This window comes from Periplaneta americana, chromosome 2, assembly GCF_040183065.1.
Source record: "Periplaneta americana isolate PAMFEO1 chromosome 2, P.americana_PAMFEO1_priV1, whole genome shotgun sequence".
NCBI lineage: Eukaryota > Metazoa > Arthropoda > Insecta > Blattodea > Blattidae > Periplaneta > Periplaneta americana.
This window is the reverse complement of record NC_091118.1, coordinates 75,787,760-75,811,759: the sequence shown is the minus strand read 5'-3', so window position 1 is coordinate 75,811,759 and position 24,000 is coordinate 75,787,760. Positions and strand designations below refer to the sequence as shown.

The 24,000-nt window shown below is 34.6% G+C and overlaps 1 protein-coding gene across 10 annotated transcripts in view; it reads left to right on the top strand.

Annotated features, from left to right (window-relative positions):
- Positions 1-24,000, top strand: part of Klc (kinesin light chain) — a 675,112-nt gene that overhangs the window by 572,110 nt on the left and 79,002 nt on the right. For all 10 annotated transcript variants that reach the window (XM_069817989.1, XM_069817979.1, XM_069817988.1 and 7 more), the window contains 2 exons: positions 1,851-2,021; positions 7,939-8,143. In XM_069817989.1, coding sequence (XP_069674090.1) covers positions 1,851-2,021; positions 7,939-8,143 — 376 coding nt within the window. The remainder of the gene's footprint in view (positions 1-1,850; positions 2,022-7,938; positions 8,144-24,000) is intronic.

Below are 24,000 nucleotides of genomic sequence, written 5' to 3'. Positions count from 1 at the left end.
CATCATCATCCTTGCATGTATTGGGCTTAGTGGCCCGTTACGGTCTCTTGCCAATGCTTGAACGATCTGCCCAAGGATCTCGTGCCCACAGGATGTTACTGTTGTGACTATATTAATAGGGTGTAATTCCCCAGACGATTTTTAATTGGTTTATTTTACGACACTTTATCAGCTGTGATGGTTATCTAGTATCTGAGTGAAATGGTGATAATCCAGCGAAATGAGTTCAAGATCCAGCACCGAAAGTTACCCAGCATTTTGCTGTTAATGAGTTGAGGAAAAACCCATGAAAAAACCTCAACCAGGTAACTTTTCCTAACCAGGTTTTGAATCCGGGCCCATTCATTTCATGGTCAGACATGCTAACTGTTATTCCACAGCAGTGGACTCTCCAGCCCAATGGTTATAATTGGTTGGTTGGCTGTTTGGTATATACAGCAGACCTAATGTTGTGCAGTTAGTTGATGTTGATGTCATTTGCTCTCCTGTACTCTCAATATTTAGCAGGATGACTGGAAAACTGAGTCAAAATTGGTCATTGAAGAAACTTATCTTAAAATTACAGAAAGGGCATGTAGAGATTGTGCAATACCAATTATGTGTAAATGTTTATTGAGGCAATCATGATCTATAATTAATTTGCATGTTGTCATCGCAGATTTTTCCTTCCGTTGCATCTTTCAATAGACAGTTTCTTCTTAGCCAGTGATCCAGCCAGTTTCTTTTCCTCTTCCTGATCAGTTTCAGCGTATTATTTATTTATTTACTTTTTTTCACTCACTCTTTCTAGTACAGCTTCATTTCTTATTCTATCTGTCCATTTCACACGCTTCATTTTTCCTCATAGCCATATTTAAAATGCTTCTAGTCGTTTTTCTTCACTTCGTCATAATGTCCATGTTTCTGCTTCATAGAATCCACACTCCACACAAAGCACTTCACTGATCTCTTTCTTAGTTCTTCTTCCAGAGGTCCTCAGAAGATACTCTTTTTTCTATTAAAAATTTCCTTTGTCATTGCTATTCTCCTCCTGACTTCTGGTAGCAGCTCATGTTACATCCTAAGTATTTGAAGCTGTCCACTTGTTCTACTGCCTCATTTCGAATTCACAAGTTACCTTCTCTATTTTTCTTCTAATAACAGTGGGCTTCGTGTTGTTTGCTTTTATCTTCATCCCATACTGCTCACAGCTGTCATTTAGCTCCAGTAGCATATCTCTGCTAACAATGCCATATCATTAGCAAATCTTACGTACTTTATCCTTCTTCCTCTTACTATCATCCCTCTGAAAGAAGGGTAGCTGGATTTTAGGGAGTATTTTGAAAGTATTAGCATTCCATAGAATAAGCAATTACAGTGGTCACTGATCAGAATGAAGAATATGTTGTTTCATTCTGCTAAATGTTTTAACAAATGATGAGTGCACCATAATGTGTTATGATATGCCAGAGCCCAGAGGAGTTGATTTTTTCTCCAACTACAAATTATTTTTGTCCAGCAAACGTCATAAAGTTGAGAGAAAAAATTTGAAGAGATGATAGTTACATATTGCAATTCAAACTATGAAAGTGTAGATAACAAAAAGAGTTCAAGTACTTCAAAAGTTCCTGAGAATAGCAATCCATATATATATATATACTGTATAAACTATAAAATTGTAGTGTCTTTTTTGTCTCTTTCGAATTTTAAGTACCTTTAAGGGTCTGAAACCTAATTAATTTTATTACCTGTTAAAATATAAACAAGAATTAATAATAAGTTACATTGTTAGCTGTGTTCAATTCACTTCAGTATGGTTAGTAATAAAGAACACAAACATTCGCATTTATGATGTCTCATTTTTGTTTCAGGTGGCCGCTACTCTAAACAATTTAGCTGTTCTCTATGGTAAACGAGGGAAATACAAGGAGGCAGAGCCCCTCTGCAAGCGAGCTCTGGAGATCCGAGAGAAGGTTCTCGGCAAGGACCATCCCGATGTGGCCAAGCAACTTAACAACCTGGCTCTTCTGTGTCAGAATCAGGTAATCACAATACAGGTTTGCATAAGGTAGTCTTCGTTATGTTTTATTTTTTTTTTTTTTTGCTTGGGTTAAGTCTCGCACATTTGTTTTGATTTTACGTCTCTTCTGTTAAGTGTGTTCTGTATTGTTTTGCTTCTGTTCAGTTCAGTTTGCTGTGGTTCTATGGGTTCTGTTTCACTCAGTTTTTTCCCCCCCTTTGTCTCTTCCTCTTTCTTCTTTGTCTTTGCTCCCTTTTCTTCCCCCCATACCTCTTCTTTTCATTGTTCTTCCTTCTGTTTTTTCTCCAGATTTCATTGCGTTCCTGTTTCTACTTTCTCACTCTTTTTCTTTGTTTTCATTCTTTCTCTTTTAGTTCTCTTTTTTTCTGTATTTTTGTATATTCACGTTCCTTTCCTCTTTTTGTTTCCTGCTTTAATTTAATCATGTTCTTCGGTGTCATCTTTCAATGTCTTTGCAATTCGGGGTTCTCTTGTGAACCCTCCTTATTTTCTTTTTAATGTAATTTATAAAAACTTCCTTCATTAGAGGGTTGCCACATGCACAAAGTGATATAGACAACTTGTTGTTTGAATAAATTCAAGGGAACAATTGTTCTGGGGCCGAGTATCGATCCTAGGACCTTTGGCTTAGTGCACCAACGCTCTACCGACTGAGCTACCCAGCCCCAGAACAACTTTTCCCTTGAATTTATTTAAGTCTGCTTCACAGGGAGCTTTACCTGAAAGCTAGATTTACAACTTGTTTGTTATTTAGTCAACTGTCCGAAGACAGGTCTGAACCTCACAAGTGATACCAACATGGCACCACTTACGAGGCAACTAGCCAGGAAATAATGGGTAGGGTGGGCAGCTCCTTTCCCCCTCCATTGCATACATCGCCAATTAGCTACATATTACATACACTAATCAGACTTCAGATGTGTACAAACAATTGATTTTCCTCTGACACATATCGTTAAGTGAGATGTACTGCCTGATAATAGATGTACATACCAGCCAGAACCTCAATCAGAGGTAATAGACAACTTGAAAATTTATAATAACATTACAAAGATCTAATATAAAAATACAATAATTATTGTTCTAATATAATTATAAAAAATACAAAAAGTGACAGAAATTAAAGAGTATGATTTTCTTTTACACAAAAATATTAAAATTTATAATTGAGAACATCACCCTAACTAGGGTGTATAACTGAAAATGATGTTCCGAGATAATTGAGTTTAAAAGTTAATTGACTTTCTGTATGTAAATACCAATTACTGTATATGAACTGATATATATTCCTTACATGTTATGACTGAAACTATATCAAGAACAGGGAAATAAATAAAACAAATTACGAAAGAGGAATATAAAACATGTTTCTTTTCAGCTCTACATACGCCCTTTTTAAGGTGAACGTTTTAATTTCATTTTAGTTATATGAACTTCAATAAATTTGATTGAAATATTATAAATACCTGTATGTTATTCTAAGAAATGAGAACTTATTTGATTTTATTCCTAAATATACAACAATTAAACATGCTTATTCATATTAGAGTTCAATAGAAATAAATAAGCTTAACATACATCTTCACTTATAAAGTTCCAAATGAGATAACAGTCGCTGTTAATCCTACTAATGATATGAAATTATTACAAAAAAAATGGAATCACTCAGCAAGCTCACTTTTGGTCTCTATCATGAATCAAACATTTCATCTTCGGATACAAGAGCAAGGCTTGCTTCTTCCAGTTCATCTTCGTACAAACTTCTTGCTTCTTCAGTCAAGAAGGGAAATAAAGCTCTAATATCCCTTCAGCTGTGTTAAGGGGAACATATTTCATTAAATAAGGGATTAGGTTTCTCACTGGACACATTAGAGTAGTTCTTAGAAGTTGATACTTTTCCTGAAGGCTCACAAAACATTTGATGTTATTTCTGGATTTGAAACACAGATTACTTACTTGTTGGTTTTTTTTTTTTCTTTCAGAAAATAAATACTCAGTACTTCAGACCAGTCTTTCAAAACAGAGCTATCCCATAATACCGTGAATTGTGGCATATCGCGACAGAATTAAATAACTTCAAAATACTCTTTAGCAGTCTCAAGATATCTTCATGCTGTATAGACGAAAATTTCTGTCACATTGCGAGTATCTATACCCTCTTACTGGAAATATATGCAAAATTTTCACATTATATACTTTGGAAAAATGAGATAAATGATTGAAATTTGAAATTTTTATTTTGTTCCCCAGCACCTAGAGAACATCACAATATTCTTGAAGGGATGAGATTTCATCAAATTCACTAGTTAGGTACACAAATGAAATAACAGAATCAGCACACTTTTTTCCTTCTGTTTCCAAAAATGTGTAAGCCTACATGTGAATCTGTAGTATGGAGATGTACATTAAAGACGTAAAACCACAGAAGCCTTGCTGCTTTCCATGACTTTACACTTGCAGACACACAACCACTCACTAAGCCAAGCAATACACAATACAACCTGTGCCAACTGATCACCTGAGAGGGCGTGGTGTGTCACATCGTTCTGTTGTTTTGTGCCATCTAGTTAACTAGGATTGAAACCATTTTTCGTCAACTGATAAAAGAACATCTGTAAATGAAGAACATTTAATGGCCCTAAAAGGGACATATGTCACTATACGCCATTGTTAGGGTGATGTTCTCAATTACTGCCAAAGAAGTGATTTCTTAATAAGGAAATAGACCCCTTAAGCACAGCAATCACAATATCTAAGAGTGACTTCTGTAGTTCTTGTGAAGTTCCAAAGCTGCACCAAAAATTTGGGTATAGTTCCTCATGCCCCAATCATTAAGCCAACAACAGTTATACTGTCTAGCTTGTATTTGTTTTTGTAATATGTGACAGTATGCTCATACACTTCTTCTCGGAGTCCACCTCCTCTGGCTGTCCTTCTTGGGACTCAAAGTGGACAATAGAATCCAATATTAATCCACGTTTCACAGATGATCTGAACACGATATTGATGCATCTACTACCGCTGTCAGTGGCCAAACCAGAGACTTTCTCATAAACAGTGTAGCCACAATCCCGCATATCTCGAGCCATCATGTTTCGAATGATATGATGTCTACTCTTTCAGAGGACTTCCCCATGTGGACAGAATCCCAGGACGTGTGCAGGAAATATGATATAACATGATCCAATATGCCGTGAATTTGAATATAAAACTATGAAAAGTATGTCCCTCGAGAAAAGATATCATAATCACTGAAATTCTTAATTGTAGAGATTCATTGAATTGGTCTGCATAGAATGACTCTGCATTACAATTTATCGCTAATCCTATCTCGAGTTGAGAGCTAATCCTATGCCATTTTGTGCCCTGTATTACTGTAATTTCATATGACTAAATATTTTCGTTCTAAATAGTTCAGTAAACTGTATGGAATAATTCTTAACGGTGTAAAACTAGTTAAATCTACAATTGAAAGTCGACTTTGCAGCAGATGATTTCGGCTATTTTCTCAGAAAACTTTTTTAACATAGGATTCTATTTTTAGGTTTGCGTCTCTGACCACTAGCAAACAACCAAAGGCAACAACTCACCTTCTTTGTCTACAATTTTGTAGTCTTAATCATATAGAGTGTTAATTAGGAGGCTGGTGGGAAAAAGATCTTTGGGGAGGCCGAGACGTAGATGGGAGAATAATATTAAAATGGATTTGAGGGAGGTGTGATATGATTGTAGAGACTGGATTAATCTTGCTCAGGCTAGGAACCGATGGCGGTCTTATGTGAGGGCGGCAATGAACTTCCGGGTTCCTTATAAGCCATAAATAGGTAGGCCTACCATAAAACGGGGTGACTTGATACACTTGGGGGGACTTGATACGTTTCGTAAGTTCATGTTTTGGAACCGAAATATCAACCTACAAAATGTATAAAGTCCCCCCAGCGTGTCTAGTCTCCCCGTTTTATATGCTGGGAGACTTCATGTTTTGTAGGTTAATGTTTCGTTTCGAAACATCAACCTACAAAACGTATCAAGTCACCCCCAAGTGTATCAAGTCACGCTGTTTTACGGTAAGTAAATCATATAGTACATTTGCATAGTATTGAGTCTTGAGTTCATTGCACTTATGTTGTCTCAGAACAGAAAAGTGTATTTAGTGAATAATTCAAAATAATTGATCACTTGGGGGAGTCAAAGGCAAGTTTATCATGTGATTGCAGCATCTCAGAAGGAACAATTAGAGTGTGGATGAAAGAACACAAACTTTGAAGTTTTGTATCATTAGGTCACCTTTCAATATACCGCGGTATAGCTGTAACGACCTCTGATTGAGGTTCTGGCTGATATGTACATTGTACATCTATTATCATGCAGTACATCTAACTTGACGATGTGTGTCAGAGGAAGAACAGTATACATCTGAAGTTTTATTAGTGTAATATGTAGAGAGCAGAATTTAGGCAAAAACCTATTTTTTTTTTCCTTGATACATACAGGGTTGAGATTTAATATTTACATTTTTCATGGAAATATAGATATAAATAAAGGGGTTTTAGAGTGTCTAAAAATGCCTATTTCGACGTTAGTGCCTATTTTTAAGTTTTAAAAAATTTTTGCATAATTTTTCGTAACTGTTTACTGTTCTTCTTAACATCCTGTACTGTTTACATTCCAAGACGGATAACAGCAACTCCTTCCTAGCAGTGAACAACACAATAGAGAAGTACCTCTGGGCCACCCCTCCTCATTCTTACAATCTTTCAATCCTAAAATTCCAAATTTCAGTCGGCCTGGGTAGCGTAGTCGGTATAGTGCTTAAATGCGACAGGCTCATGTCAGTAGATTTATTGGCATGTAAAAGAACTCCTGCGGGACAAATTATTACTATTATTATTATTACTGGGGCCGAAACAGGTCTACAGAGGCCTAATTCGTGAAGGATGATGATTATTACTATTATTATTATTATTATTATTATTATTATTATTATTATTATATCTTTCTCTGACTGTCAGCAATTTAACACAAACTCGCTGGGTTGTATCCGAATAAGCATTTCCTTACATTCCAAGACAGATAACAACCCCTTCCTTTTTTTCTCAACATTTGTAAATACAGCAGTGAGCGACACAATAGCCACAATAGGTGCTGATCATCTACTGTGAAGCAAACTGTGGAAATGTGATTGGTGAATGAAAAACACTAACTTAAAGACAAAATGTCTTCACAAAATGTCTTCATTTTGTGTATGCATGTGTACTCTTGTGAAATGTGTGGAAGTTTCTTTTAATTCTAGAATTTTGCATTAAATAAATGTTGAATCTTATGTTAGTGACATTCTTTAACAAAAAAGCCTATTTTTTATTTTATAGAGCCTAAATAAAGGAGTTTAAGAGCCTATTTTAGGCGCCTAAAATGCCACTTTTTAGGGCCTAAAATTCCGCTCTCTAGTAATATGTTAGTAGCCGGCAATGTGTGCAGTGAAGGAGGAAAGGAACTGACCACCCTACCTCATCTCCTGGCTTAGTTTCCTCATGAGTAATGCCTTATTACTGTCACTTATGAGGTTTAAACCTGACTTCAGACATTTGACTATACAACAATATTCGGGGATGAAGTATGTCCTGCAACAGCCAGTTATATCAGGCTTCTACTGTATTATTTATTTATTTATTTAATTATGTCTTTTTTTACTTATGTATTTTTTTTTGTATTTATGTGTTTATGTATCTTTTTATGCATTTATTTATTTGTTTATTTATCGTGTAAATCCCCATTAGGAGTATAGTATTTGCCCCACATTTGCCCCTTTCTTACTCAATAAATAAATTAAAATAAATTATAAAAAAAAATTAGATAGAAATTCCCCAGTTACAAATAATTTGTATGGGACTGCATTGGTGCATTGTATGTTGTCTTAGGGAAAATATGAGGAAGTGGAGAGGTACTACCAGCGAGCCCTGGAGATCTATGAATCAAAGCTGGGGCCAGACGATCCCAACGTCGCCAAGACAAAGAACAACCTTGCGTCATGCTACCTGAAGCAGGGCAAGTACAAGGAGGCAGAGATACTGTACAAGCAGGTGCTTACACGCGCCCATGAACGGGAGTTCGGCACCATCGACGGTAAGTGAATTTGGGACTCACACCATTCTGAGATTGTGATGCTTTCCTTAAAATTATTGAATGCTGCGCAGGATGCCTAACACATTCTATCATCAACCAGTTACTGTTGCTACTGGGTTCAGTTAAATGGAGATATATGTGTCTATCTCATTATCTGGAATATGAGGTTCTTCAGTAAGATTTCAATGAGAATGTCTCTGACATTTCTCCATAATGTGAACAAACACTGGTACCATATGTCACTATTGAGAACTTTTTACTCCTCAGCATTATGCTTAAAATCTCAACAGTTTTGATACCGGTATATAATATTCTTAAATATTATATAATATAGCTTTGTGCTGAGATTTGTCTTTGTTTGAACTTTTACATGCGATTTGGTGTTATTGCAAACACGACTGTGAGTTTATTCATATATTTTTAGCACTTTCCTGTAGCTGTTTTTCTTAATGCTGCAGTTTTACAGTCCAGTAAAACACCTCCACTATTTTCGAAAATAAAATAATTAGCTCAACATTTTTATTTACTTATTTTTGTATTACTCTTTTTCTAGAAGAACGTTTACGCAGATTGTGTGTATATATTCGTAAAACTCAACCCAAAATTAAAAATAATGGGAGTCCACCTATTTAAAACAATTTTTAAAAAGGTAAAGAGAGAAAATATTCTTAAGCTAATGCCATACATGAAACATGCCATTGTTCTTGGTTGTCTCACAATTGCCATAATGGCCATAGAATCTGTGGTTTGCAAGTATCAAACCTGGCCAAAAAAAAAAAAAAAAAAAAAAAAAGGTAAAGGTATTAGTAGCAGTAAGGTTGTCCTAAGGATATACTCTTCATATTCATTTCTGTTTGAGGATGAATAAACTACAGGGCCATAGTGTCACCAGAAGAATTAGATCAATGGAGAAAATCCATGATACCCATTGGAAATCGAACCTGCAACTTTATGCCCTGCAACGTAACACCTTAATTGTGACGCTACTGTATGCCTTCATATATTATGAAGGGCTATGAAATATTTAATACGGCTTCTTCCAGGAGGAAATAAAGCTGGGAGACCGATGTCGCATATTTGTGGCATGCAGTAGAACCCGCTCTTTATAGAGAACTCAACTCCTACTTCGTTGGTCATTTCTTGCTCACATTGAATTTTAACTCTGAATGACGTCTTCAGTTGAAAACATTGTTATATAAAATATTACTTCTAATGAAGCATAATTAATAATGACACACAACTCTATCAAGTTTGTTCTCTTACCAGTACTTTGTTGTTGTATTACAACTTTATGTAATAGACATCAATTCCTCTCCATAGTATCTGCAACTTTTTTTTTTTTTTTTTTTTTTTTTTTTTTTTTTTTTTTTTTTTTTTCAGAGAGAGATTTTCTGACAGAACTCTTCATTCGTAGGACAGAGCAATGATATAAGTTGTTTAAAAATAACTTTTCTGTGTTTTAAACAAATATTCCTTCATTTATAGTTTTTAGTTTTCTGCTCAAGGGCAGGTCTTTCACTGCAATTTTCCAGTCTTCCCTATTTTTCACCTTCCCATTCATAAACGAGACTATCCACACCTGTGGAGTAACGGTCAGCGCGTCTGGCCGCGAAACCAGGTAGCCCGGGTTCGAATCCCGGTCGGGACAAGTTGCCTGGTTGAGGTTTTTTCTGGGGTTTTCCCTCAACCCAATATGAGCAAATGCTGGGTAACTTTCGGTGTTGGACCCCAGACTCATTTCACCGGCATTATCACCATTTCCTTCAGATGCTAAATAACCTAGATGTTGATACAGCGTCGTAAAATAACCCAATAAAAAAATAAATAAATAAACGAGACTTTGGATGAAGACTTCCCAAAGTCGACTTTCGTATTAAAGTTTAATTTTTGTTTAAAGTCCTATTCATAGACAATACTTCTAAGACTTTAACTTTGGTAAGTCGAGATTTGATGATTTTGTTTTAATGTTAGCAATCACAATCACTGTCTTTTAAACGAATTAAATTAACAAATAACTGAAATAGAGTAGGCATTCCACAATCAAAGCCATCTTTTGAGTCGCCAATCAACGAAATGATTGAACATTGGTACATGTTAAGTGATTGTTAGCCGTTCTTGTAGTTTTTATGAGAATAATTATTTCATTGCAAAATAATTTTATTCTGAAGATAAGAAGATGCCACTAATGAAAGACTATGAAGAGACATATTACCCTGCTTACAGTTGGCAGAGTTACTCCCTGCAATTCTGCAGAAACTGCATATCCAATTTATAACCTATCTTCTATAGAATTAAATAGTCAAAATCGTTATTAAGCCATCAATCCTTACCTGTAGCATAAAATCGCGATGAAATAAGAAGTTGTATTATTGGTGGAACAGATAATCCTCTTTGATTATTATTCATCAGTGCATGTTGAAACATGACGAGGATATCTAATACTGTCTGTTTATCAAATCTGTACCTTGATTTGAATTTATTATCTATGGCTAATAATACGCTAAGGAACAGGAGCAGCTTTAATAATCTCTTGGATGTTCTCAATATTCTTGGCAAATTGAACAATCTCCCAATATCAGCCATTTTCCTTATGTCTACGAACGAAAGTCAAAGTCAAAGTCTAGGTTTTCGGTGACTTCGAAGTAAAATCATGATTGAAGTTTACTTTCGTCAAAGTGTTGACTGTGAACAGAAAAATGGCAACTTTATACTTTCCAAAGTCAACTTTGGTCCAAAGTCTCGCCTATGAATATGACCCTTAGTCTCAACATAAGATCCATGTATCTTAATGTTGTCTAGTCAGTGACACAATCATTTTTTTTTTTTTTCCTGATCAATTTTATTATTTTTCTTTCTTGACCCACACTTTCTATCACAGATTCATTTCTTATTGTCTGTCCGTTTCGCAGTCAATTTTTCTCTATATCCACATTTCATATGCTTCTAGTCATTTCACTTCACTTTGTTGTAATGTCCAGGTTTCTGCCTCGTACAATGCCACACTCCACACAAAGCACTTCACTAGTCTCTTTCTTGGTTTTTTTTTTTTTTTTTTTTTAAGTCTGCAGAAGATGCTCCTTTTTCTATTAACCTGCCATTTGTCACTATATGAGCATTTTGCTCGCATTTTTAAAATGTCTGTCTAAAACTGGCAACGTATGCTAGTACAATTTTCCCGCTCATTGTACCTGACTTGAATTTTTCTGGAAGAGATGTTTATGTTAGATTCAACAATGATCGTATTCGTTATATTTTAACCAGGTCCGTTTCAGCTCTGTTACAAATGTGAGCATTTTCCTCATTGAGCGACAAACCACATTATTAAAATGCTTTAGTGCGAGTTTTTTTCTAATTTGTCATCTAGTACTAGCATTTTGTGATCTGCAAGGACTCTCCACTGCTGTGGAGTAACGGTTAACACGTCTGACTGTGAAAGACCTGGGTTCAAATCCTGGTTGGGACATGTTACCTGTTTAGGAACTTTAGTTCAGTTAAACGGTAACATGCTTAAATGGGCTTCAGCTAACCGAATTTTTACTGTAGGTATGTAGTAGATTTAATAAATTCAGTAATTTACATAAGATAATCTCCTTTCAATTGAGTACAAGTAGCACTGTGAGCAAAATGCTCACGCGCAACAAACCGTGTCACAACAATGGTAATGACAAATGACAGGTTAAAAGCAGTAATTTAGTTTTGAAAAAATATTTAGAGGAACTCGGCTTATCAATTACTCAGTCTCCAAATAGACTCATACTAGGTGTCAAATTTGGCAGCCTCATGTTTCCAACATGTATACTTTTGTTTTCCAGAATGGCATTCCAGTGCATTCTGGTCCAACTACACTGATTAAAAGCTTTCCTTATTACTATCTTCCTTTTGAATTCCTGGTAGCAGCTCATGTTATTACTGATAGGTCACTCCAAGTAATTGAAGATGTCTGCTTGTTCTAGTGCCTCATTTCGAATTCGCACGTTTACCTTCTTTATTTTTTTTCTGATATAATTATGGTCTTCGTCTTTTTTGTATTTGTCTTCATCCCATATTGCTCACAGCTGTCATTTAGCTTCAGTAGCATATCCCTTGTATCATCTTCTCTTTTGCTAACAACTCTATATCGTGAAAATCTGATGCACTTAATTCTTCTTCGTTCTACTGTCACCCCTCCTCTGCTCGTTTATAACTATAGTTAGTTGGAATGTTAGCTTTTAGTACCTAAAAATCCGCTCCATAGTTACTATACATCAAGTGAATAATTCCATGAACTTGGAGCATCCCATTGCTCCTAAGATTTCTAAGCATGTTTGGTTGGTGGTTAATTTCTGATTGAGAGCACTTGCCATTGACTCTTCACAACTCGTCTTTGTTTAATTGATTTCCATTTTAAATTTGTGCACATTAATATGACTACATTATATTTTACAATCGATATTTTCGTAATATGCGTGCATTTGCCAGTTTATTCAGTTTTATTAGATCCCCAAATATCTTATCCCTAATTATATTCCAAATTATTAATGGCTAGTCATATGATATTATTATTATTATTATTATTATTATTATTATTATTATCATCACTGTCACTATTATTATTATTATTATTATTATTATTATCACTGTCACTATTATTATTATTATTATTATTATTATTATTATTATTATTATTATTATTGTTGTTGTTGTTGTTGTTGCCATTATTAAAGAGACAACTTGAAATACACTATCTGCATGGCATCTTCTTATTGAACAGTTCTTGGGTTTATGTCTTCAATCTAAAACTATTGATGGCTTCAGTGTCAAATACAGCACATTAATCAACAACAATAGTAACAATAACCATTTCTGAAATTTTATCATGTTCAGGTAGTGAACATTTTTATGTTAACTTGGTAGGATCTCAGCGAAATGTCATAAAATAGCTATCATAATGGGGAAAAGTATGTCTGTGTTATGATTAAATGAAGCTAGTGTGCATACTTCTTGTTCTGTTTAATAAATAGCAGATTTTATATTAATATTTCAAACGAAGTAATTTATTTCCTTTTTGAGTTTTAATTTTTAATTTGAAATATTTTATTACTAACATTATCCATTCTGAACCGAACATTTTTGAGAATGTATTGAGGCAATGTCTGTATGATTTCATTTGGCTGTGTTTCTCGTAAAAGACATAAAAAGTCACTCCTAAAGCCATTTTAAATAAATAGCCATTTTGTGCAGTTATAAAATAAAATTTACAAATATACTCTTATTTTTTACCGAAAGTAACTCTACTGCATGTATATTTTGCTTAATTGATTTGACTAATAGGTACTAAAATTAATAAAATTTGCCTTTCGTTAGGATGAATCACTGTACACAGTATAGATTAACTTGCAAAGAACCTATTTTTCAGTATTAAGGATGCTGAAAACATAGCTTAAAAATCTTAAGATGTATAACTTATATATTCCAACAATTTCTTAACAATTAGTATAATGGAAAAGTGAAAGAAGTGATCTTGGTAATACAACATGCTGACTTGCTTGTTTTTTATTAACTAATGCTTCTAATATGATGTCGTGAAACAAATTTTGAAAACAAGACATTTCCTCTTGCAGCAGATGTAAAAACAGAAACCAGCCTTTAACCAGTTGCTGTGCGTGGAGAAATGTTTTCAGCAATGTCTTCCCCTTTCACTCAGAGAGACACATTCTTAACATACATAAAAGAGTGTTCTAAACGGTTTTTGGTAAAGTATTTCTTCTGTTGTAACAGATTTTTTAAAGGACTTTTTGTGTTCTTTGGTGGTCTATATCCTCTACAATGGTACTACTTCCTGGGAGCAGTTGTGGATGAGGTCATCAGTTTAAGGGGAAAAATGTTTGATAATTAAATACCTATTAATTTTTCTTGAATGGTGAACTCAGTACAATTTTGTAAGATAAATTAAAGTAACGATATGATACAAGGCATGCTGTTCCTTCATCTGTTTGTGTATGACGTGTGAAGTGACAAGTGATTTAATGGTAACGTCTAAAAGTTCCCTCTTGAAGTAATTATAAAAGTGTAACTAGATGATTCAACTACATCAGTGAAGCTTAGAGATACTACTTCCAAATGTCAAAAACACTTAAAACAGACATATGGGAGTGATTAAAAAAGCAGAGATAAATTTTCTGTATATTTACAAGACATATATGAAAGCTGTCTTTTAAAATTAATGCAGCAAATGAAGGTAGGGCACTATACTGTATAGAAAAATTATTCCTAGTGTGTAACACGTGGCAGGAAGACTGTGTTTCGAAATACAGGATTACTGTGACCTCTCCAATTGGAGATTGCATTATAAAGTAGGAGTATGGTATGCTCAGAGGAAGCGAAATGAAGGGACATTAATATAACAAATATATTGCAGCAGTGTGTTGATAATTGTATGGCTGAATGGAAAGATCATCACGAACAATCACACAGAGCATTGCTTTTTGTGGTGCAATTTGCTAATGAAACAGACGTGATGTTGTTGCTGTTTTCGTAAGCAGTCTTGTGCTGTCTTCTGTTGCACAGTATGAATAATTTACCAGTGAATATCCCCACGTGCCATTTTAATTTCACGAGACGGATATGAAATGTGTGTAAATAGAATTCTCATTAGAAAATTTTGATTGATACAAGACGAACAATTAGTAATCATTGCGAATCACAGACAGGGATTACTTTGATATAATAATTCCTGTAAATTACCGTATTTACTCGCATAATGGACACCCTCGCATAATGAACGCATCTCATTTTAAACAAAAATCGTTTTAATAATATCGAAAGTCATAAGATTGGATGCACTGCTTATGTTTAAATTCAAGTTTTTAAACAACAATGCATGGTGCGACTGCAATCGTGATTGGTTCTATTTTTACGTGCGCAAAATATAGGTACTCTCCAATTAATAATGCATTATTCTTAGGACACCTTTGGGGAGGCCGAGACGTAGATGGGAGGATAATATTAAAATGGATTTGAGGAAGGTGGGACATGATAGTAAGGGACTGGATTAATCTTGCTCAGGATAGGGACCGATGGCGGGCTTATGTGAGGGCAGCAATGAACTTCCGGTTTCCTTAAAAGTCATAAGTAAGTAAGTATTCTTAGGACATCTATAGTGATGCTGAACCTGACAGTGAATGAGATAAGGCTAGTGTTAATAATAACAATAAAGTGTCTTGTCTTATTGTCATTGTATTCATTGTTACAAGTTATTATTTGTTTATACAACTGCTGCTAAATATCGATCATCTTAAGTGTGATGCAATCGATATATAAATTAGTCGTAGCCCATATATCGTTACATATTCTATCGATTATTTCAGCATTCAAGTTGGCTCACCTTTAATATGATCCCCCCCCACTAAAATGTTTTCCTTGCGTAAAGGACGCTCCCTAGTTCTTTATTATAAAAATCGAAAGAAAATAAAAGTGGGTCTATTACACGGGTAAATATGGTATATACCGAATATTTCAGAATTCAACCAAAGAAATTTTAAGAGATTGTGGAAGGATCCTAGGTAAGTATTTTGAGATAGGGAACTAGAGCCTGCGGGTTCAAACTTACATGTAATGGCGTGAAATATTTTTTGCGCCAGTACACTAATGATTGAGGTATTGAAATTAAAAGAACTACCATGGTGGGATTCGAGCGTATAGCTTTTTGGTCTGAGGTCTGATGCATTAACCATTACACCCCAGCTTCATCTCAATAATTTCCTCCTAAAATAGGTACAGTAACGAAAATGAATGAGGGTGAAACAAAAAGCAGTGCAGTGGCGTACTATCTCATTATTTGCTTGCAGTTTTACAGGTTCTGTAGGAGCTAAATCTTGAAAACACAGTTGATTAGTTATTAACTATTAAGCTTCTTCCAATCCCCAATGAGGTCCGAAATCATCCCATAACATTCCATACTCCTGTTTCATTTTAATACTGGAAATGTAAACAAATTTAACAATTGATAACTCAGATATTTTTTGTCGGAGTCTCTGGGCTCTATATCTCAAATTGCTTGTCTACAACTCCTCTGTAACCAGATAAATTTCTTAAGTTGAATTCTGAAACAGTCTGTATATGTTAAATTAATTCCATCAGTGATGTGAAGAACTATATTAGATATTCATTATCTATAAACTAGTAAGCATTGGAATGACAGTCATTTTTTATGAAAACCAACCCTGAATTTTCATGTTGTGCACTCAGCGGCCATTTCTGTGCCATTACTCTATGAAGACATAAATTAGCTGTGGCATTTTCATGTTCTCAAGTATTAAAGTTAAGATTGTTATTAGTCATTTTGAACTGAAAATTATGTTTTAACAGTTGATTGTGATATGTACCAAATGTGACTAAAGCATCACTTTGCATGATTTTGTGTGAGTAAGCTTTTATTTTTATTTTTGGTAATGTAATTATTTATTTTATATGTAGTATTTATTTTTGTATGACAATTTTTAATGACCAACCAGTTCAACTGTAAGTGCTATTGTAGAATTTATCTTATCATTTGGGCTGCAAATCTCTAGTAAAATGTAGATGATCTTGTAATACAACAACGGTAATAATAATAGTAATGATGATGATGATGATGATAATAATAATAATAATAATAATAATAATAATAATAATAATAATAATAATAATAATAATAATAATGCTTAGTTTTGTAGACAGGAGAGATTCAACACACTGTCTCCAAATATTCAAATAACATTGCACACCTGTAGAAAAAGTAGCATTTGATATCTCACGTTATTGAAGACGTATTTTTGGTTAGAACTTACTTATTGCTAAGCAATTTACAGTAATACTCGAAGATATTTCTGTAATATTGTGTTAAACACTGATTAATTATTATCCCATTCTGTAACGCTAAATTGTGACAACAGAAGTATTTCTTGGTTATTGTTTAAACCTGCTCCAATGATAATAAATTTCTCCATCATAAGGTTTGTAACTCAGTCAGTCTCTTAATAACAGTTATATAAAGAATGCAATTTGTTCTACCAAAATATAAAAATCGGTTACACTTGAGCGCCTCATATTGTTTGGAAATTCCTGTAATTTGAATAAAATTAAATTTTAACATTCATTCATTCATTCATAGTTTTCTGCCTTCCTCTTAGTCTTCGCATATGATCCATATATCTTAATGTCGTCTGTCATTTGTTATTTTCTTCTGCCCCGAACTTTTCTTCTGTTCATCATTCCTTCCACTGCATCCTTCCATAGGTAGTTTCTTCTCAACCAATGACCCAGAGAATTCCTTATTCTGTTCTTGATCAGTTACAGCATTATTCTTTCCTCACTCATCCCTTCCATATCTTATTCTGTATGTCCATATCACATACTCCATTCCTGTCCATATCCACATTTCAAGTGCTTCTAGTTGCTTCTCTTCACTTCTTCGTAATGTCCATGTTTCTTCCCATACATTACCACACTGCACTAGTCTCTTCCTTAGTTCTTTTTTCAGAGATACACAGAAGATGCTCCTTTCTCTATTTAAAGCTTCCTTTGCCATTGCTATCCTTCTTTTCACTTCCAGACAGCAGTTCATGTTACTACTTAAAGTACACTCCAAGTATTTGAAGATGTCTACTTGTTCTACTGTCTCAATTCGAATTCTTATGTTTATCTTCTTCTGATAACCATGGTCTTCGTCTTGTTTGCATTTATCTTCATCTCATACTGCTCACAGGTGTCATTTAGTTCCACTAGCATATTTCTTAGTATCATCAGCAAATCTTATGCACTTTATATTCTTCTTTCTCCTATTATCACCTCATGTTCTGAAAACAATTCTTCACTAAATCCTCCAAGTAGATGTTGTACAGGGTAGGTGAAAAGGACATCTTTGTACTCCTCTCTATTTCACTTCTGCCATTTCTTCTCATGTCCAGACTTTGATCCTTTGTTTCATATAAAGGTCACTGAACAGTCTCCTCTCTTTCCAATCATTCCAACATAGTATGAAATTCACAATGTTTGTTTCTTATGTAATTAAAAGAAACAGTACGGTAAACATAATGATGTTAATGATGATTGATAATAATAATAATAATAATAATAATAATAATAATAATAATAATACAGTAACAGTTCTTTTGTATGTTTCGCACTTACGAGTTTTTCACACTTATTCGTTATCCTCCCCCCTTCCCCTGACTCCCAGGCAAAATTTATATTACTTTTCATAATAAATTATTTCGGATATACCTTTTTCGTTTATTCGTTTTTTTTTTTATATCATATGGTCGTATTTTAAGCCCTGTGAGATACATATGAAACATCTTTAAATTTATACGTTATAAATCAATTTTGCTCGAAATTAGGTTTGCCATTAAAATGTAAGAACGGTACATGTTCATTGTTAAGATGCAGCCTGCTTTGAAATTCGTGGATATTCGAAGCTGCCCATGTGCTGGCTTCAGTAAGCGAGTTATGTTCAAGTGGAAGAATCCGTTTAGAGAGGGGAGAGAAGTATGTGAGCAAACTCCCACCTCATGCCTTGTCGCGCAGTGGGAAGAAACAGAACATTGAGGATCCATCTCCACAGCTGTGACCACACTTAATACAATTACCCCAACAGCCCTCCAACCTGAAAATATTTTGTTGTAGCTAACTGAAAAAAATTATGAAACTGTGTAAATTATGGAAATTATTCTCTACAGGCAAACAAAAGCAAGCAGTCCAAAATAAATAACTCTTTTTTTTTTTATAAATTAATCATTTGTTATAATGTCATTTCAGTTATACGTTTTTTTTTTCAATTATTTTTTTTTCCAGACTCCCATAAAAACTTTTTTCTTCAAACTCACATAAAAACGTATAAATGTTTTACTGCAGTAATAATAGCAATAATAATAATAATAATAATAATAACCTTCTCTTGTCTAGTGAATTTTTAATAGTACAAAAGATATATGTTACCATATCATGAACAAATTAGATACCACCTGTAAATCATAGTTTTGTTACAAGCTTGTGTATTCTTTTTTTATTATTATTATTATTATTTTTATTTAATCTAATGGAGCTAAGGCCAGTAGCCAGACTCCACACAGAAATACATTTTTTATTGTTCATTAGTACCGAAATTTAGTTGTCAATTTATTTTTATATTATTACGAATGAATTAATCTAAATTCACCATTACCATATGCTGTAAAATCACAAAAATATAATTTATTTACATCGCACTAATCAGTTGGGCTGGTTATCCTCAACAAGCACATATATTCTGTATACATTCCTTTCACAAAATGCTCAGTTAAGAGTTGAGGATTGCAAACAACTGTATAACACAACTGGCTTAGCTTTGATTTATTGCTTTGATTTATTGCTTTGATAAACTTTAACATTTTCAGACAAAGCAATAATTTCTGTTGTGTGAGCTTCGCGTTTCATTCTTTGGCTTAATTGTGACTTTGTCCTGTTAATTTATGATTTCAGTCTGATGGAATTTCTGATTTGAAACTTGCTTCTGTTTTCGTGAAAGAAAACTTAAAACCAAGTTTAGTTTTTCAGCACTAGGCTAGTATATCAATCTTTCCATATTGATATTTTTTTAGCATTTTTGTTGAATGAAGTTAGATATAATTAGCCTATGTCTTCAAAATTTCCCCCTGACATGTACATTTCCGCCATTTCTTGGTAATATTGCTCCTACATGGTCTCTCAGTTGGCATCTTTTGGGTCTCTAAACATACATTTGTTGAGCATAGTGGGGTAAACAGTAGAGCACCTATTCTTTCTTGATCTCAGTACTAGAAGGAGATTATATACAGACAGACATATTTTGAGTGCAATGAGAATTTCTATGAAAATTTTCATTTTTAGTTTAATGTATTTTTAACTGGGTTATTTAACGATTCTGTATCAACTACTGGGTTATTTAGTGTCAGTGGAATTGGTGATAGCGAGATGGTATTTGGCGAGATGAGGCAGAGGATTCTCCAAGGTAAACTACCTGACATTCGCCTTACAGTTGGGGAAACCTCAGGAAAAACCTAACCAGGTAATCAGCCCAAGTGGAATGAAACCAATGCCAGAGCGCAACTGTGAATCAGCAGGCAAACATGTTACTGCCTGGGTTATACCAGTGACTCTAGTTTAATACTATTAAGAGGTTTTACAAGAATTATTTTACAATTTTACTTATTTGTTACTAGAGCATGGCCACTGGCTTAGAAGACTCATGGTCTAAAGCTGCACTGATATGTGGTTTTGAATCTCGCCTGGACTGTTTATTATCTGATTGAGTTTTTCCCCCCTCAAAGTTTTTCCAACTGTAAAACGAATGTCGGGTAATCGCATGGTGAATTCTCAGACTCCACTTGTCAAGATACCATTTTGCTATCACTAGTCCATCAATGCTAGATAACCACACAGTTGATACAGCATTATTAAATAACAAACTTAAAATATACTGGCGCATTCATTTTGAATGTTTGAAACACTGATGAAAATTTCAGTCAATCTAAATGGACAGATTTTCTGATAATTCTCCGATTCGCTGCACATGTTTCTACCAATACTCCAGGCCACTCCATAATCACTCTATTACAGTGTGATTCTTACAGTTTTCAATGTAGTTCTCACATGCTCCTGGCAGGCATTAGGGTAAGATTATATCATGCACTCGCACAGAGAAGAATGCACTGACTACAGTATACAAAGCGTGTGCATGGAACAAAAGAACAGCTCTTCTTAATAATTCACTCATAGTTTTCTGCCCAAGGGCAGGTCTTTCATTGCAAATTCAGTATTCTCTCTCCTTCCTATTTTCTGCTTTCCTCTTAGTCTCTTCATACGATCCATGTATCTTTCTTCTATCCCGAACTTTTCTTTTGTTCACCATCCCTTCCGTGCATCCTTCAGTAGGCAGTTTCTTCTTAGCCAGTGACCCAGCCAATTCCTTTTTCTCTTCCTGATCAGTTTCAGCATTACCTATTCCTTCTCCACCCACTCTTTATAGCACAACTTTCTGGTCCATTTCACACGCTTCTTTCTTCTCCATATCCACATTTAAAATGCTTCCAGTCATTTCTCTTCACTTCATCGTAATGTCCATAGTTCTGTCCCATACAAATGCCACACGAAGCACTTTATTAGTCTCCTCAGTTATTTTCCCAGAGGTCCACAGAACACGCTCCTTTTTCTATTAAAAGCTTCCTTTGTCATTGGTAGACTCCTTTTGACTTCCTGGCAGCAAGTCATGTTACTGCTTATAGTACACCCCAAGTATTTTAAGTTGTCCACTTCTAATGCCCCATTTCGAATTCGCATGTTTTCTTCTGATAACCATGGTTCTCGTCTTGTTTGCACTTACCTTCATCCCATACTTCTCACAGCTGTCATTTAGCTCCACTAGCATATCCCTTAGTATCGTATCTTCTTCTGCTAACAGCACCATATCATCAAGAAATCTGATTCACTTTATTCTTCTTTCTTCCACTATCACCCTATCACCTCTCACATGTTCTGAAAACAGTTCTTTATTGTTAATAAATGGAATAAAGATGTTAATCTGACTTACCACATTACAGCAGGTGCTCGAAATGTTAATCAGAAAACAACATAAATTGAGGGTTTAAGATATTAAATATGTGTTCTCCAAAAACATTACTCACCACACAAATTGAATTATATCCTGTATGTGCTCTAGCAACTCGAGTTCTAGTGGACATGGTTGTTGGGTCTCGAGTCTAGTTGTACTGCAGGATGACTGATGCCATAATAACATGCGACTATTGGTTTATTGCAAGCAAGTATTATTTATTAATATATTAGCAGGAACTGTCTTTGCCTACCAAGCTGTCCTTGGTCTATATCAATTTTTTGTAACATATACGTGTATTCTTGTTGTGATTAATGGCTTTTGTACTGAATAGAGTATTTTTCGTGTGTTGCAAGTTCATTAAGTACAAGTCTGCAGGAAGATTTTGAAAGTCTCGTGAACAATTTCTCAGGGTGCAAGTTCCAACATGTTCTGCAATTCAAAAAATTCAACGACATGTTCAGTGCACTGAATAAAATGTCGGAAAGAATCTAGAGTATTAATGCGTGAAAACCTTAAGGACGTTAGTAAATGTCTTGGGCAATCTCCTATAAAATGTTTGAGAAAACTTGCACAACAATCATACACTCCTCATTCTTCTCAGAGAGAGAGAGAGAAAAAAATATTAGACCTTACAAAGTAATTGAAGTGAAAAGTTTAATTCCTAGTGATCAAACTGGCAGAATTTCTTATTGTATTTGGTTTCTTCAGTCAGTAGACGTGTCTTTGATAGTCAGTTAGTATTGTTTTCTGATGAACATTTTGAGCACCTACTGTAATGTGTTAAGTCAGATTAATTTGTTTAAATTTCATTTATTATTAATAGCTGTTCTTCTTTTATTCCTTGCTTGTGCACTGCATAAGTGGTATCTTTTTTTTTCTGTGGGAGTGCATGGAATAGTCCCGAATCTTATGCTATTACTTGCCAGGAGCCTGCATGCAGGATCTACTGTATGTGGACGACTGTAAGAATCTCACTGTAATTAGTATGTAAAGTATATTTTGATGTTTTTTTTTTTATCTCGGGGAGTGTCAGATAGAAATTCTTTTGCACTGTGACCTTAAGTTTGTCGTACTTAATGCACACTACAAAGAGGAATCTACATTTGATTGGCTTCTCCATCTGATATGACCTAGGCTCATACCCCACCCTGTGTCATTTTTGATAAGATGAAAATGATTATTAAATTAGGAAAAGATTAAGTGGAATGTAGACTATTGAATGAAATTTGTGTTTGGAAAATGGGAGAATCTAATAAAATTTTCATTCTCTGATTTTTTTAATTGGTTATTTAATTAGTGTGTAAGGAAAAGTATAAGCAGCTTACTGGTGGGTAGTAGGGAAATAAAAATACTCTCCATAGGTTGGGTCAGAGAGACTCAATCCTCCAGGTCGGGGTTTGAGGTGTGGGGTCAACTCCCACACTCGGAAAATGTACTGTTACTAACAAATCGAAATTTAAAAAGTCGGTTGGACTTTTCAGGTTCAGGACAAAAACAAAATCTGCGAAATAGGATTATGTAAAGGTATAAAATAATCACAAAGGATTAATATTCATTATCTCTTAGAAATCAAGTTATAGCTGTCCTGAAATGCAATGAAAATTAGTTTGAAAACACATTTTATGAAGAAATTAAATAATGTACTGATATATACCATTAACAAGTATAGCACGTAACCTTACTTCGATATTGCATAATATCCTGTTGTTTCCCCCATTTCAAATTTCCTCTTTTTTGATCTCCTCGAAAGTTGTTTAGGATAGCCTCTTTTTTAACATCCAACAGTAATTCGTCATCATGTTAATATTTCACTTTCCTTCTTCTTCTTCTTCTTCTTCTTCTTCTTCTTTTGGCATACAGCTCTTATAGTTTAGCTAAAGCCTCCTTTAAAACAATAGCCCAATCACTTCTGTCCTCGGCCCTCTTCCTCCATCTCCTTATTCCCACTTTCCTCAAATCTTCCTCAATGCAGTCAACCTTCTCATTCCAGGTTGAGAAATAAGTAATCATATCCTTCTTCTTATGCCAAGGTCGTCTTACAGTAGTATCCATCCGGCTATTATCTTTAGGTTTCTGAATCTATAAATTAATTCAGAGATTAGCCCACAGTCTTCTAGATTTGATTTTGGGGTTTTCTCCCCTAGAAGGGCTGGTTTCACCATACCTCAAGAGCCCCCTCTGCCCTATTTGGATTGCTTCTTAGTCTGGTCTCTCTCCCTTGGCCTGTCCAACTTGGGGGCTCTACTAGTAGCTATGCTACGGCAGCATA